The sequence below is a fragment of the Ipomoea triloba genome, chromosome 5 (genome assembly GCF_003576645.1).
Source record: "Ipomoea triloba cultivar NCNSP0323 chromosome 5, ASM357664v1".
Classification (NCBI taxonomy): domain Eukaryota; kingdom Viridiplantae; phylum Streptophyta; class Magnoliopsida; order Solanales; family Convolvulaceae; genus Ipomoea; species Ipomoea triloba.
Genome location: NC_044920.1, coordinates 1172324 through 1187465, shown reverse-complemented (window position 1 = coordinate 1187465; position 15142 = coordinate 1172324). Strand labels below are relative to the sequence as shown.

Genomic DNA, 15142 nt, shown 5'->3' with positions numbered 1-15142 from the left:
TATATATATATATATATATATATATATATATATATATATATATATATATATATATATATATAATAAAAAAAATTAACAAGGCTGACTCGTCCGAGTTAACTCGGCCGAGTAGGCCGCCAACTCGGCCTAGTCAGCTGAGTTAGGCGCTAGGTGGCCGCTTAGGGAGCAATTCGCCTCGGTGTAGGGGTGCTAGTGCCTAAGTGGTGCCTAAGCGGCCTAGTCATTCGATTTTTGCAATAGTGGTTATTAGCCAGTTAAAATATGAATATTAAAAGTGTTTGATTTTTTTGCAGAACAAATGGAGATTGCCAAGTCGAAGGGACCAAATGAGAGATTGAGTTGGGAAGACATTCAAAAGATGAAATATTCATGGAATGTAGCATGTGAAGCACTAAGGCTATTCCCACCAGGGCAAGGTGCCTTTAGAGAGGCTGTCACTGATTTTACCTATGCTGGATTTACTATTCCAAAGGGATGGAAGGTTAGTCATCAATTAACCATGGGTTAATGTTCCATTATACCATTAATTAATTTACTACTTCTTGACTTTAACAATAAGTTAAACTTATAACTTTTTGTGAATGACTATTTGTACAGACGTTTTGGTGTGTGTATTCAACACACAAGAACCCCAAATATTTCTCCGAACCAGAGAAGTTTGATCCGTCGAGGTTCGAGGGAAGTGGTCCGGCACCCTTCACCTTTGTGCCGTTTGGGGGCGGGCCGAGAATGTGTCCCGGAAAAGAGTATGCCCGCCTAGAAGTACTTGTGTTCATGCACAACGTTGTCACCAACTTCAAAATGGAAAAATTGGTGCCGAACGAGAAGATTGTCTATCATGCATCGCCGGTTCCGGTCAACGGCCTTCCCGTCAGACTTATACCCCATCACAATTAACTTTTTGATGCACCGCAACATATATATATATATATATATATATATATATATATGTTTAATAAAATTAAACATTTATATTAATCCCTATAAAATATATATGCTATAGGGAATGTTTTATATCAAATTTTTTACGCTCTTTTTTCTATTTAAGACGCTTGTATTTTATTAGGAAAAAGTAAACTTCTAGCAGGACATTAAAGTTTTGGCTACTTTATTTTGTTATACTTGTTGTCATGTTCGAATGGTATACTGAATTTTGTACTTATTGTCATGTTTGAATGGTAGGATACTGAATTTGGTCTTCCACATAGCCACTCAATATAATAATAACTTCCTTTGTTATTTGAATATTTACCTCAAATACTTATTGAAGCTTTTTCTTTTTTTAAACCGACTATAAAACAGTCTTATTTCATTTCATTTTATTTGGTGTGACAACTTTCATAATTACATCTGATGGCATAGGCCCAAACAACCCAATGACGGTGAAGGTGCGAAAGATATGCTAGTGACGAAGTCCACAAATATAACCTTGTCAAAGTAATATTAGAAAAAATATTTTCTTAAAGGTTAACCATCATGTTAGCGATTAACCTAGATTAAAGGTCATTTATTTACCCAAATAAATGATTTTGGCTTATTCATGGGGTCAATTGCAGGCTTTCTTTAGTTGAATGACCCAACTATATTTTTGTATGTGATTTAGTGACCAATTTGACTCTTATTCCAAAACAAAATTAAAAAATAAATATTAATATGTATGTCATTTAAAAGATTCAATTAGACCTTTTAATGATATATATTTTATAGGTTAATTTTATTAGTACAAAAAGAAAAAAAAATGTCAAAATTTAAAAATATAAATTAGTGAGAGAAGTATTAAATTATTAAATTTTAAATTTAAATTCTAAATAATTTAAAAAATTTATCAACCACTCATCTCTCAGTCAATAGAATGAGTTCACAAAATCCTCTTTTATTATAAGTATACCATGGAGGTCGCATATATATAAGGCAAAAGTCAAATTTTAAAAATATATGCCATGAAAAACACATTTTTCCCAGCAATAAATTGTAAATGGCAAAAAAGTGAGACGAAAAGTATTAAATATAAAAAAAACTCCAATTTTAAAATTGCAAGTAAACATCAAAGAAGCAAAGTACACAATGAAAAATATATATAATGGATTAACTTTCAAATAAACAAAAGAAAAACGAGACAGTGTACATGTATAATTTTAAAATTTTCAAGATTATAATTGCATAACAAGCAAATGCTAAAAGTAAAACATATATTATTGCAACGGCTAGACAAAGGGCTTTATTGGATTTGAAAATTGTGGAAGACGATTTCTTGATGGAGACCATGCTAATCTTAAAACGAAGAAGATTAAACGATGAATGATTATATTTCTCGATATGTTGGGACCATGCTGATTTTAAAATAAAGATCGAAGATCAAACAATGGACGATTTTTGGACACACAAAGGCCATACTAATCTTGAATATTTTGATGGGGAATGAGGCGAACGGGGAGGCCTTCAACCGGGGTAGGAGAAGCATGGAACACAATATTCTCATTGGGATTTGCTCTCTGGAGTTTGAACCTTGTGACAACGTTGTACATGAAGACCAACACTTCTAGGCGAGCATACTCTTTTCCCGGGCACATCCTAGGACCTCCTCCAAACGGGGTGAATGTGTAGGGTGCTGGACCGCGCCCCTCGAACCTTGACGGGTCAAACTTTTCAGGATCTGGGAAGTATTTTGGGTTCTTGTGTGTTGAATGCACTGTCCAAAATGTCTGCAAAAAGTTGAATTTATGCATAGTGGACAAAGTGTACATACTTCATAGTTTGATTGAAAAAGCTACTACTGATGCACGAAAATGATTAAGAAAGAGCATTTTTACGTTTCAGATATGAAATATGCAAAATCCTAATATTTGAACTTGTGACCTGACTATAATTATACTATTTGACCACAAGGTCAAACACTCTTTACTTCACTTTGAATACTCCATAAATGTTTGTGCTGAGTACAACCAAGCAAATGGAAATAATTAATTAGATTGGAAATAAGGGTTATTGATGCTAGCATATGAAATTACCTTCCAGCCCTTTGGAATTGTGAAACCTGCAAAGGTACAATCAGTTGTGGTTTCCCTAAAAGCCCCTTGTGCAGGAGGTGTAACCCTAAGTGATTCTCGAGCAACATTCCAAGAATATTTCATCTTCTCAATGTCTTCCCATGTTAGCAACTCGTCTGCCCCTTTTGTCTTTGCAATCTCCATTTGTTCTGTCAAAATAACATGAATTTTAATCCACTAACCAAATAACTCATCCTTTAACCTAAGGGAGTCACTTTTATAACAAATGTATATTTGATGGATTGAATTTGAACTCAATTTTAGACAAGTAATTTAGAAAAGAGTTTGAAAATGAATCAAAACAAGTTATGTGATGTATGTTTACCATGTTCACTATTAACTTTTTTATTCAAAATATCATACTTTATTAGTTATGACAAGTGAATAATTGACAAGTTGACTCGTTTACCCAGCTAATCCACAATGAACAGAGTCACTATATAGAAAATGGGACCTTTCTTTAAGCAGGCCAACCCAATTTGCTGAGTTTTTCACTTAGCCTATCATAATTCTGACCGTCAACCCACCATTAGTCAAGTCATGCATACCAACCTAGCCACTATAAGGCGAGAAATGCTATATATAGAAAATGAAACTTAAAAAAAAAAAAAAAAAGTTTACTCTATTGAATGAGCTTCTCACTGGTCCATCAAAGCCCAACCAGTTACCAACGCTAGCCACTATTGGGTGAGACACACTATAGCAAATGAAACTCATTTTTAAAATAAACTTTCTCTATATAATGCACTTTTCACTAGCCCGTCAAAGGTCAGCCTACCAACTTAGCCACTATAAAGCGAGACACGCTATAGAAAAGAAACTCGTTTTTAAAATATACTAACTCAATTAGACGCGTTTCACTAGCCCATCACATACTAGCCCACTAATTGACCATTAGGTAAGATAGGTTATTAAAAAAAATGAAACCCATTTTAAATCACCCTAACTTAGTTATACTTACTTTTTGATAACAACTTATAACAGATCAATCAAAATGAATGAATTGAATCAGTCCAAAAAAGAAACAACTCTGATCTACTACTAACTAAAAAAAATATCATTTCTTACCATCCAATTTGTATTTGCCACCAATATATACTCATAACTCGCAAGAAAACATTTTTGTAGAAAATTAAAGGTTTAAATAGTAGTATAGTTACCCTTGAGAACTCCATCATAAACATGGGGAAGATCAGCCAGGTGCTTCAACACAAAGGTAACTGCGCTGCTCGTTGTCTCATAGCTCGCCACTAACATCCCAATAATATTATTCGATATCTCCATCTCGCTCAATTCCCTTCCATTCTCGTCCCTCACCAACAACATCTTCGACAACAAATCTCTCCCCGCCGGCGCCGCCGTCTCTTTCCTCTCCTCCGCCGCCAATTCCCTCCGCCGCGCCGTGATGATCCTCATCAGCTCCGCCCTCACCATCCTCCCGCCTTTAATTGCGCGGTTGTACGCCGTCCCCGGGAGGTCTATGGGCACGGAGAACATCCCGTTGGTTACGAGGAGGAAAGGGTCCGACAGTTTTTTGATGTGGTCGGGGTCGGAGATGCTCATGAAGAGGCGGCAGGCGAGGGCGAACGTGTAGTTTTTGGCGAGCGGGAAGACCTTTACGACGTCGTTTGGGTGCCAATCCGCCGCCATGTGTTCCCGCGACAAAGAATCCATCGCGGGAATATACTGTTTTAACGCCTCCGGTTTTAGAATCTCGTGGAGGAATCCTCGCTGGAGGGCAGAAACGTCTTTCAACGAGTTTTCGTAAAACTCCGGGAATAGAAGCGCCTTTTTCATGGATTCCGGCCACCATGACGTCAGCACCTTGCCGTCGTTCGTGAACAAGAACTTGTTCCCCTGGGCCCCACAGAACACCGCCATTTTCTCCCCTAAAATCGACGTCTGGAAAACCTCCGGCGAGTGCTTCTCCATCCTCTCCTTGATGAACCTCTGCGGCCCTAACATGGCGAACTCCACGTTTTCTCCGACCACCGGCCACCCGCCTGAGCCCGGAGGGACGTTCCGGCCGGGCGAACCGCGCTTTCGGAGGATGATGATGAGGGAAAGGGAGAGAGGGAGGAGTGCAAGAGTTAGGAGATAGGTGAGTGAAGCTTCCATAGCTGTTTGGTTTGTTGAGGACTGCAATGTTGTGTGGTTTGGGAAATTCGAGGGGTGGTTTGGGGTATAAATACAAAGTGGAGGGCTTGAGTGAAAGAGACAGGAAAATGAGGGACTTGAGAATAAGACAATGTATAGCATATTAAGAATGTGAGAAGTTTGGGGAAGAGTAGAAATTAGTGGAAGATTATATTAGATCTTCTGTCATGTAGAGACAAGTTTAGGTATTCCATAACTTATACTCTTTTCTATCCCTTCTCAATCAAATTGTATAGCATTTAGCATTTTATTATATAAGTAATTGATATTGTATTTTGTACTATATGCGAAAAGTTATAGCTAATAGTAAAGACGTGACTTTATTTTCTTATACTTGCGTAGGTTGGTGTCATGTTTCGATATAACAATACGCTAGAGACGACTCTTCAAGCTGCCGCCCAAAACATATCTTACTATTATGATTTTTTTTTTATGGTGTTGATATATAATGTGTCAATATAAAACACTATATGAGACAATTGCATCCGAGTTGGTCTAGCAGTTGATTTGGTAACCACAAGATTCCAAGTTTGACTATGCGTGGGAGTCACCTAATTGCCTTCTCGATTTAAGTCGATTAGTTATGGACAACCTAAGTTAGTTTACCTCCTTATTGTACTTTGCCAGCTAGCTAGGATTACAAAGTAAGTTCACTCATATGAGATGGTCTTAATTACATGAGACGCGTAGTATGTACTTTTTAATTAAAATGTAATACTTTTTTATGCACTCATACAATTATTACGTTTTAACTAAAAAGTATTACACGTCTCTGGGTAAAATTGTCTCTCACAAGACTTATATATTCAGCAAGTGAAGTTTTGTTTCTTCGATGGTTTGCTCTTTCCTTTGTATAAAAAATAATAATAATATTTAGTACTCAAAAAATAATAATAATAATAATAATATTAGAAATATGTATAATTTAATTAGGTACAATATATAATCATAGTAAAGCACTTTAAGACATTGTAAAAGCTTTAATGTACAAAGAACCTTTGTCCTCAACCTCAAACAAAAAGCAGTAAAATAACTAAGAAAAGAAACATTCATATCTTAAGAATTGTGTATATTTCTGGGAACTCCCATCCAAAGTTGTTGCGCATCACATTCAAATTAAAATATTTCTATATTTTTCTGGAATTTTCTATATTTAGAGATTGATATAATTATTAATATATGCTATACTTAATATTATTTATTATTGAGCAAATAGTAATATTAGGACTCTTGAATATCTGATCGTTGCATGAAGACTCCTTGAAATAAGGAGAGGCACCAATCTCAAACGAACTTTATGAAGATTTCATAAATTCTTCTTTGTTTTGCTTTGCCTTGTTCATAATTTCTTCTTCTGAATATTATTAAATGTTCTTTAAATTTTTTTTTATTTGTATGAATATATTTTGTTTCATAATTTATAGATCATTTTTTTAATATTGTAATTGCTATAAAATAATATTTTATAAAAATCTTATGTAATAATAATAATAATAATAATAATAATAATAATAATAATAATAATAATAATAATAATAATAATAATAATAATAAATCGTATAGATGACGTTTTATGTAAACTTTCCCATCTTATTATTATTATTATTATTACCATCATAGTTATATATATATATATATATATATATATATATATATATTGTGTTGTCATAAACTCATAATTGACTGAATCATACTCCATGTATATATGATATCCAAAGACAAATATATTTTCTGAATAATTAAGGAAGAAAGAAAAGGGCCCTCTTTAGTAAATAATTCGTCTATTAGTTAATTTTGACTAATTTGATCACTATTAGTTGTTTGAATTGGTTAAAAAAATCAATATAAGTATTTGGTTAATAAGTTGTTTGTAACTCTGATCTTAAATACTAAAATTCAAAATGCTACTTAAAGCAAATTTTTCAATTAGCTTTTTAAGAAAAGAAATTAGAGTTAATTCCATTTTTGGTCCTAGATTTATAGGCGTCATTCCACTTTTAGTCCTTTTTTTTTTTCAAAACATCCCATTTTGGTCCTAGTATTATTGTGGCATGACTATTTTTGGTCCTTTATCAATAAAATCGTTAAAATTCTCATAAATACAAGAGCATTTCGCTTTTCAAATAAGGATTTTTTCAAAAAAGTAAAAATAAAAATATAGTGGATCAACTTACTTTGAAAAAAAGAGATCAAAATGCCCTTGTATTTAACGTCATTTTAACGATTTTGTTGAAGGAAGACCAAAAATGGTCATGCCACAATAATACTAGGACCAAATGTGGATGTTTTAATAAAAAAAGAACTAAAAGTGGACTACCACATATAAATCTAGGACCAAAAATATAATTAACTCAAAGAAATTATACCAAACAGTTATCAGCTAACAGCTAATTTACCAATTAACACCTTTCTACAATCAGCTAATGTTATCAATTAATTATACCTTCTAACACAATTAACTAATAGCTATTTACCAAATAGGTCCTAGTGAAAGAAGAGAAAGACTTTTTTGTGTGTTTTTGTTTTGGTATTGATATGTTTTAGCAATCATGGCTTAAAAAAACTTACCATCGGTGGTTAAAAATTAAGGTTCAAGCCAGCGATTCAATCGATTAAAATTTTCAATCACTTATAAAATAGTTGGTAATATTAATCATCTTGATGGATGGTCAATAATATTGAAAAGTGGTTGTGGAGTGATTTCCACTTTTGGTCCTATTGTTATTATGACATTGCCAATTTTAGTTCACCACATTAATTTCTGTCACATTTTAGCCAGTGTTTTTATGTCATTGTCACTTTTGGTCCGCCGTTACTATTTTCGTGAGTTTGCCGTCAAAGAGAGGGGTATTGTTGTCCTTTCATGATCCATTATAACTGATTGATGGTTTTTATTACTGCAAATGAATTTTTTTACGGGATCCATTATTACTAATTAAAATTTTAACAACTGTCACAGGTGCACGTTACGCGCACCTACCTTGCCCATTTGTTCATGAATAAGCTTAGTTTTATTTAGTTCTTTATTTTTTACTTTTTTTATCTGCTAGAAATTTTTTCCTTTTCTTTTTTCGTCCAATTTTCATCTTCTCTCTTTCTTCTCTTTTCTATTTGGCATTGCAAAAACCACAAAAAAATCAACACTATTGAGGATGCTCTTAAAAAGTTTTTGATTGCTTAATGTACATACTTATTAACTCTCAATTATTTATTTTTCACTTCATTTCTTCTAAGCTTCAAGAGGCTCTATTTATAAAGTTGGAGTGCTACTAAAAATTTAAATACACTTTAAAAATGTATCTCTTGGTGGTCGACATGATGGTATGTGTCTAAAGGTTGTCTATCTTGTTCTTTTACGATACATGTCATTGACTCTTGGATATTAGCCAATATCTATTTAGAACAAAGTGTTATTTTGTCCCAAAAATAACTTTACAATTTTTCAAAACTTATTTTAATGGATGTGCCTAACAACTCTTTTTTCTATAAAGACATTCATTGCTCATATTGAATCTTTGGTATGTACTTCATTTTGGTAGAACTTGAATGTGATGCCCTAAGAATGTTTATAGTACCCTGACTTAGACAATTTTTTATTTAATTTTTTAATATTTCAGTTGTTGGATGACAAAACATCTACGAAAAGATCACAACACGTGAATTACAAGGTTTGCAATTGGCTAGTACTTTTATTGAGCTAAGTTGATAGATTTGCTGGACTTGTTCTTCCTTTTGAAGGTTTTCAATAGATCTATCAAGGTCCGCTAGCTAGCACTAGTTCAAAAATAATTATATATATAAGACTATTTGCGCCCAGAGTTGAAACACCGGACGCCTAAAGTGGCGCGATGACATTTTTGTAATTAAAATTTTACTATTTAATTTCTTTTTTATTTATTTAATATAGGAGCATCTGCATCCGAAGTTAGAACTTCGGACGCAGATGGTATAACGCGTGTGACCATTTGCGTCCGAAGTGGAAACTTCGATCAGACGCAATGATTAGGGTTAATTTACCCATTCAAATCTGGAAATATCACTTCCTCATATCTCCACGCGACTTCTTCCTCACGCCAACGCACAGATCTCCTCGTCGGTCTCGTCTCCTCGCCGCCGTCGACAAACATATCCAGCTTTCCGTCGCCGCTTGCCGCTGCATAGCCGAGACCAACGCCGATCTACTTCGTTGAGATCTTCACAGCCAACGCGGTGTTATTTGTTTCTGTATTGAGCTTATGTTTTTACTTATTTGCTACTAATTTTCCTGACATTTACGGGAGGTGGTGGGTTCGAGCCTCAGTAGAGGCAATACTAACTCTTGTGCTTCAATAGGTTGAGAAAGTAGTTATGAACAAATACTGCATTGTAATAGAGTTACTAGTATTCAAAAAAAAAAAAAATTTCCTGACATTTACTGATATTAATTGTTTAAATGTTTAAGTAAAATCATAACATAAGTTGCGTTAAGGTTTAATGTTTATTCACCTGTAAGTGTTAGGATCATCAAAATGACTTTTGCTGAAGTATAGATTTGCGGCACAATAATTTGTTGTTTATGGAATTTTATGAATAAGATATGCTAGATAAACATCGAACCAATAAACTAAATCCAATTTTGACCTTTACAAATTGTCTTATCAAATGTAATACATGCAATAGAAATTTTGAAATTCTAAAATCCTTAACTTTACACATTATTATAAACATCATTAAAATCTAAAGAACATTTTATATATATATATATATATATATATATATATATATATATGGACCGGGTACAATTGATGTGACATTCTAATTTTTCTCTATAACTTGGTCCCAATATGATTTTTCTAGCTCCTGATCGAGATGATACATATATATGTAGTGGGGATGGGCCCTTGTACTTCAATTCCCGGAAGAAGAAACCAAATGTGTCTTCATCATTAGCTTGTGAAGGTTCCTAGCCTTGAGTTGTGACTTTGTTGCCTCACTAAAACACTACATACGTTTTCAAATGATTCTCTTCTCCCTTTATGCACCAACCTCTAATTTTAGGCAAAGAAAGGACTTTTATGTCTTGCTGATTTTGACTTGAGTCATGTGTTTTTTTTTTCCTACCAATTTAATATATATTTTATCAATCTTCTGTCTGTTGTCAATCAATAATATTACGATTACTCACATTTTTTACTCTATTTTTTATTTCTTTGATGATGTATCACATCGAGACTAATTCTAATTGTGTTGGGTAGAACTTCAAAAACAATGCACAACTAATCATATACGGAGTACTTACTAATTTCTCAAAATCAATATATATAACACTAACATTGCAAAATACCAGTCTTAATCCAATGTTCATGAAATTCAGTAACACTACAAATACCCTAAATCTATACAAAAAGTTCAATAGTAACACTTGCACAAATCTTAATTAACTCGTACAACCTCAACCAAATTGACTATATTACAAAATTGTTACGACTTTTTATTTCGAAGAGGGAGGAAGGAGCAACCCGCGATCACTAGCTAATCCTCACTGTATTCATGGTGCCAAGAAGGCCAAGCTCTTCTTCACAGAGATGTCTTTGAGTGCTCTCTGGTGTAGAATTGAAGTGCCAAATATCCTCATGTCTTGTTATAAGCTCCTTTTGCAATGGTTCAGCCGCCTTATAATCAACCTCATAGTGAAAAAAGTTTAAATCTTATCAATTCAATAAAACTCTTCACCAGTAAATAAATAAATAAATTACACTTTTAAAAAATGAATAGATTTAAGGTGGGTACGATGCATGTTTTTGGTCACTTTCCAAATTCCGAGATAAGAGTCAATGCACATGATGATTGTACAAAATGACAGCATTAAAAACTTGGAAAATTCTAACTATCTTTGTATCCGTTGGCCTGTTCCCCGTTCACTGCGGCGATTGATTAGAGACTTGAGATTATGGAATAACATCAATTTTTATTTCCACTTTTGACCTTTGTAGACTTGTAATTGTATGAATAATTATCTTATCAACTCTTTCATACTACTGAATTGATCAACAACTTTTTAAATATCTCGATATTTATAAATTGGCCAAATTTAATTCAGAACGTAATACTCACTTTTACCAAATATACCTTCTGTTTCGAATCAGGATATTCAAGATATTTTGAACTAAATTTGATTGATTTGAAAAATAAAAATAAAAATCAGAGGTTAGAAGTGGTTATACTGATCATCAAGAAGTAAAAATGGTACTATAGTTGACAAATGTGATATAAAAGTAGTAAATTTCTTAAATCGTAATGATTAAAAAGTAGTAAAGCTTTGCATAAAGTAATTTGTTTAAAGAAAAAAAAAACTACAAATTTGACCTCCCTCCCCCGTCTAAAGGGATTGGTCTGTTCTTGTTGTTGCAAACCGAGTCGTATGGAGTACAATAATTATTGCGTGGACCGTAGTTTACAGTAAAAACGATGTCGTTTTGCGCAAATTTTTTTTACGTGACTTGCTGCAACATAAATTTTTATAATTTATAATGTATATTCTAAAGTATAATGTACATTATATTATTCAATTCTAACACATAAAGTACATTATCTTTACCCCAGAAGTTTTATTATTATAACACATAATGTATATTATTCTAACACATAAAGTATATTATTTTAACTCATAAAATTCAATGACGTCGTTTTAGACTGTAATCCACACAGTTGTATGGACCATTTGCCTATGGAATAGATTTTTGTAGTTTCTTTTACCTTCAATCTTTTATCAATGTATAAAAAATGTTAAGAATTTGAAACTGAATATAAAATATGTTAAGAATTTGAAACTCAAATATAAAAGAGATAATGATTATTAAAAGTAGTAGTTGAATGAGATTAATTAAGCAACCTAAGTGGGTCTCTTTTCTTCTCTATTGCTTCAGTCTTCTGGAAAATTAGTAGACCCTTTCTGTAATCCACACACTAGTTAATTAGCTACAAAAACTTAGATAAGCACATGCAAATAATTGATTGGAAACGCACACCTCATCAACCAATTCAAACTAGTTTCATAAGTCTTACTTTGCTAGCATAACCTCAAAGTGTACGGTTGAACATGCATGAAAACTTGTAGGCCAGTTGATGTGCATCTCGCAATTTACCTTTATCTATCAATCTTTAAAGTAAGAGCGATGAAAGAGTCATAAGTTTGGGTTCCAAACTTATTAAATACTGTAATTGATTGGAAGCCTTGGTGTGGTGGATGAAAAGTCTCCCTCAAGACTTGCTTCTACCAATATCCAGAGCAATGGCTACGAGAACATGTAAACCAGTTAAGACAAGTCCCGCAATTTACTTTATTTACCAATCTCCAGAGCAAGAGCGACGAAAGAGCCTTCAGCTCATTAGTCTAGCAGATGAGAAGTTTCACTCCAAACTTGCTTCTAGCAACAGGCTAGGTGGGGATTTGCTTCTTGTTACAAATATTAGGGATTTGGGTTAGGCTCATTATAGGCAAAAAGGATGTAGTACAACAAAATCAACACATTTAAGACTTGTTTCCAACAGTAAGGTGAGAATTTGAGGGGTAACGAAGTCGGGAAATTTGAATTATAAAAAAATAATTGATTGGAAAATTGGGGTCAGTTAGTCAGCTCTAGCCCCACCAAACAAGGCCAAAACATGTGTTGGGACCCACTCGCTCTACATACATTCCATTCTTGAAATAATATATATAGTTGCATTTGTTGAACTAAAAAACATTTCTCAAATGCAAACTTAAACCACAGCACCCATCACCACTACACCTTCCACACCAAACATCATCTATCCATCCATCCACCCATCCATCTATCCATCTCCCATTGTTCATCCAATTCCCAATACACTAATGGCCAAAGATGATCAAGACTTCAGCTTCCCAGCCACCGTAGAAACCCCACCGCCGCCGCGTTTTCTCGAACTGCCGCCGGTTTGGTGGCGGACATCGGCGGCCTCCCACCGTGAGAGCCCCAAGAAAGGAGAAGATGATGATAACTTCTGCTATTTCTCTTCATTGTCAAAGGAGGCCACTCATGCCCAAAGAAGGAGCTTTTCTTGCATAGAAGGAAGAACAAAGAGGAGAGATGAAGAAGAAGAAGAGGAGGAGAAGATGGACATGTTATGGGAGGATTTCAATGAAGAGTACAAGAGAAGTAGAGATTTGAAATTTGTGCAGTCCTTGAAGCTCACCAAAGCTGTGAAGAGGCCAAGAATGGTGGTTGTTATGAAGGTGTTGAAGAAGGTGTTCTTGCTTCATCATTCTCACCATTCAATTTTCAAGAAACATCCATAATCTCTTGTTGTGTTATTTTGTCTTCTTTTGATTCTAATGCACATAATTTTTGTTTTTTATCCAAAATTTTCCAACCTATAAACCTTCAATTACCCCTACCCCTACCCCTTCCCCCTTCCCCCCCTCCACTAGAAGAAAAATCAATTTTACCACTAAAAAGGGATTATAAGTAAAACATGCCTCTCATACCTAAAAGTTTCGAGTTCGATTCTTACCGATACTTTTTTATTCAAGCTCGTTGCACAGGGTCTTCTTAGTACGGTTTACATCTTCTGGTTTGTGAATTATTATACATAACCCGGGTTTATCCAATGTACACATTAGAGAGTGACTACTGATTTTTCTTGTCATAAAAAAAATTAAATTAAATTTAAGAATTAGTAAGTAAATTAGAAATTCATATTTAATTTACCATTTTTGTAGGTAAAAAACATTGAAATATGTAATTATTTAAGTAAAAACAATTTAATTCGTTGTTGAATGGTAGATATTTTTTTTATTTTATTTTGTTACAGTGGTCCCTTACTTTCTTTTGGGGGTACGAAGATGGGATTGACAAATGACAATCAAACTCAATGCACTACGCTACTGAAGAGGTTCTTGATGTATAAGTCGACTTAAAATTTATCCTTATTTTTAAAATTGGCTCAGATCCGTTAGAATTAACATAATTTGGGTCATACAAATTAACTAAAGACCAATTCATAATAATAACTATGACTCAAATTATGTTGACCCAACCCGTCTCACAAATTAAGACCCGTGAAACGGTGTCACACAAGTTTTTGCCTTTAAAATTTCATAGTTTAGGGAAAGGAAAAAAAAACGAATATATAAGGTGGGACTAGAATATATTCATAACAAGCAAATTGGTTGAATGACTTATGAAGTGAAATGAGGAAGTTAGCCACTCAATTCTTGGTTGGTTTGTTTCATTGTTTAGCATGCAAAGATCATAAAACGACTAGAGAAGATTTGCTCACAAAAGCAAAAAACTTACGCCCCGAGGACCCCACATCCTGCTCCAATAGGACCGTAGAAGGGAAAGTCACAGTAACTCAGTGGCTTATATGGTGAGAGGATCAGTGTCAGATGCTCACAAAAAGTCACTCCTACAAGAGAGTGAATTGAAACTCCTACATTGTAGTTGTCAAGGCCCGACCTAAATACATCGATTAGAGAAGAATTTTTAAATGGTATGATGTAATGTTTACGATAGGAACGAGAATGGTGCCAATTGCCAACCAAAGAGATCTTTTGTTTTTTTTCAAACATTTTTCCCCTTTTAATTAGAGTTTTAAAAGGAATATAATTTCAATTTATTTGCATATAATGGTTAAAATAGATAAATATAAATGTAATGAACACTTCACAAGTCAATATATACAAAGAAATTTGAATTTTTCTATACTACCTATAATAAGGTTGAAAGCTATGTGTCATCCACTGGCTACAAGCTAGCTAGCTGTTTTGATTAGTTGTGTGCAAGTTAAAGTTTGCTGTCATTTGAGAATTAGCTCAAGTACATACAAGTGTATTAATAACTTGTATGTATTATATATGTATCAATTAATTTCATGAATGTGCTTATTGCCTAATCTCTTTTTTTTTTTTTTTTTTTTTTTTATTCGGTTTTTTTTTT

At 33.7% G+C, this 15142-nt stretch overlaps 3 protein-coding genes across 3 annotated transcripts in view; 2 read left to right on the top strand and 1 right to left on the bottom strand.

Moving 5' to 3' along the window:
• Nucleotides 1-943, top strand: part of LOC116020773 (beta-amyrin 28-monooxygenase-like) — a 3807-nt gene extending 2864 nt beyond the window's left edge. The window contains exons 3-4 of the mRNA XM_031261296.1: nt 294-481; nt 598-943. Of these exons, the coding sequence (XP_031117156.1) occupies nt 294-481; nt 598-897 (488 nt within the window). The 3' untranslated portion in view covers nt 898-943. The remainder of the gene's footprint in view (nt 1-293; nt 482-597) is intronic.
• A 1115-nt stretch (nt 944-2058) lies between these two features.
• On the bottom strand, nt 2059-5186 carry LOC116021251 (beta-amyrin 28-monooxygenase-like). Its single transcript, XM_031261867.1, has 3 exons — nt 4208-5186; nt 3009-3196; nt 2059-2702 (listed from the first exon to the last, which is right to left on the bottom strand). The coding sequence occupies exons 1-3, from the start codon at nt 5163-5165 to the stop codon at nt 2394-2396; spliced, it is 1455 nt and encodes a 484-aa protein (XP_031117727.1). The 5' UTR covers nt 5166-5186; the 3' UTR covers nt 2059-2393.
• A 7679-nt stretch (nt 5187-12865) lies between these two features.
• On the top strand, nt 12866-13566 carry LOC116018745. Its single transcript, XM_031258721.1, has one exon. The coding sequence runs from the start codon at nt 13057-13059 to the stop codon at nt 13498-13500; it is 444 nt and encodes a 147-aa protein (XP_031114581.1). The 5' UTR covers nt 12866-13056; the 3' UTR covers nt 13501-13566.
• Nucleotides 13567-15142: the final 1576 nt, after the last annotated feature.